Genomic DNA, 1,819 nt, shown 5'->3' on the forward strand with positions numbered 1-1,819 from the left:
CATACATTCAATACATTCAAAATATACCTTCATTTTACACCTTTACATAACATAATATTAAAAACACTAAATTCACAAAACACACAAACGCTCTTGTCCTATAAAAAATTAACATATAAGTATACCTTAAATCTGACTGTCATAAAACATATACATGAAAATAAACTTTATATCATTATTATGCTTCCAGCATCAGAGACAGGGCAAGGCAATGAGGAGCTACTACGCTTCGCGCCCGACTCTCCTTGGGCGCTTATATACGATATGGAGGCGATGTTCCCGGACAAGAAGCAACAGCCCGAACCAGCTGTGCCTAAAGATGAGAATGTGAGAATATTCATAAATAACTAATGTTTGATTACTTTTTAATTGCTTGCAAAGAAATTAAAATGAACTAAATGTAATTTCCCACAATATTTGCTAACATAACAAAATGTCAGTTCTTTCCGAAAAATATTTGCATTTACCAACCTTGAACCTACAGCTACTGCAAACAGAAAAGGGCACATTGCAGTTCAAATAGAAAGATAGGTCAATTCCGCTTCACAAGAAAATACTAAAAAATAGATAAACAAATGCTATACTACAATAATGAATATATTCATGAAATATGATCTGATGACCTTGATCTTTGGGTCGAAAATAAATAACTGATTATTCCTCACAGGATTTATCAAAGGTGAAGATAGACATAGAAGAACTTCGCACGCTCTCAGAGGTGGGAGTGGACACGGAGTTCCTCACCGAGATCGAGGAGGAGGTGGCCGCCGCGCAGCACGACTACGGCATCGCCTCCGCACTGCGCCACACCGGCGAGCTGCTCACCAAGCTGGAGAAGGAGCAGAAGGAGCGGTGAGGGAGTTGGCTGATTTTTATAAAATAAATTTAGATTATAGCTTAATGCATTAAATATTGCCCGTATAACATTTTATGCGATTTTCTTTTATTGTTGTTTGTGTATAGTAAATTATAAAAAAAAACTAATTTATTTGATCAATCAAAGATGCGTGTAAGTACGGAAAATCTAGGGGACGCATTCCAATATGGCATTTAACATGTGTATGTGTGCGATCGCAGGCTGTCGGCGCCGCCGCCCTGGCACCTGTCGCTGTGCGCGCGCGCCGGCGGGGCGGAGCGCGAGCTGGCGCGCCTCGCCGCCGGCTGCCTGCGCGCCATGCTGCAGCGCGTGCCGCCGCGCCACGTGGCGCCGCCCGCCGCGCTGCGCCGCGCCATGGGCGTCACGCTCGCGCACCTCGGTACGGGTGTGCACTGCACACACCCCGCACTGCACACACACCCCGCACTGCACACACACCCCGCACTGCACACACACCCCGCACTGCACTGCACACACACCCCGCACTGCACACACACCCCGCACTGCACTGCACACACCCCGCACTGCACACACACCCCGCACTGCACACACCCCGCACTGCACACACCCCGCACTGCACACACCCCGCACTGCACACACCCCGCACTGCACACACGCCACGTACGGCACGCACACTCCGCGCGGTATTGCACATGGCTCACCATACACACACAAACCAACTACAACAATGCTGTTACACCACGTTGCCCCGCTCAGTAACATTACATAAATTTATACGCACGAATAATAGGCAAAGGGGGGCCCAAAAAGATATTAAACGTGGTAGATTATATAAGAATTCTTGTTAAAGCCATTAGGAGTAAAAATCCAGCTTACTTGGAATACCGTAATAAAAAAAGATGAAACTTAAGTATAATTACACTTAAGTTTATGTATTAAGTTACGTGTGTTTTTACAGATACTCCGATGGCAGTCGACGAC

At 45.9% G+C, this 1,819-nt stretch overlaps 1 protein-coding gene across 1 annotated transcript in view; it reads left to right on the top strand.

Moving 5' to 3' along the window:
- Positions 1–1,819, top strand: part of LOC119829426 (bromodomain-containing protein 7) — a gene marked incomplete at its 3' end in the record, with an annotated part of 7,213 nt that extends 5,394 nt beyond the window's left edge. Inside the window, exons 10-13 of the mRNA XM_038351913.1 lie at positions 191–327; positions 668–852; positions 1,078–1,256; positions 1,797–1,819. Of these exons, the coding sequence (XP_038207841.1) occupies positions 191–327; positions 668–852; positions 1,078–1,256; positions 1,797–1,819 (524 nt within the window). The remainder of the gene's footprint in view (positions 1–190; positions 328–667; positions 853–1,077; positions 1,257–1,796) is intronic.

This window comes from Zerene cesonia, chromosome 10 (assembly GCF_012273895.1).
Source record: "Zerene cesonia ecotype Mississippi chromosome 10, Zerene_cesonia_1.1, whole genome shotgun sequence".
Taxonomy (NCBI): domain Eukaryota; kingdom Metazoa; phylum Arthropoda; class Insecta; order Lepidoptera; family Pieridae; genus Zerene; species Zerene cesonia.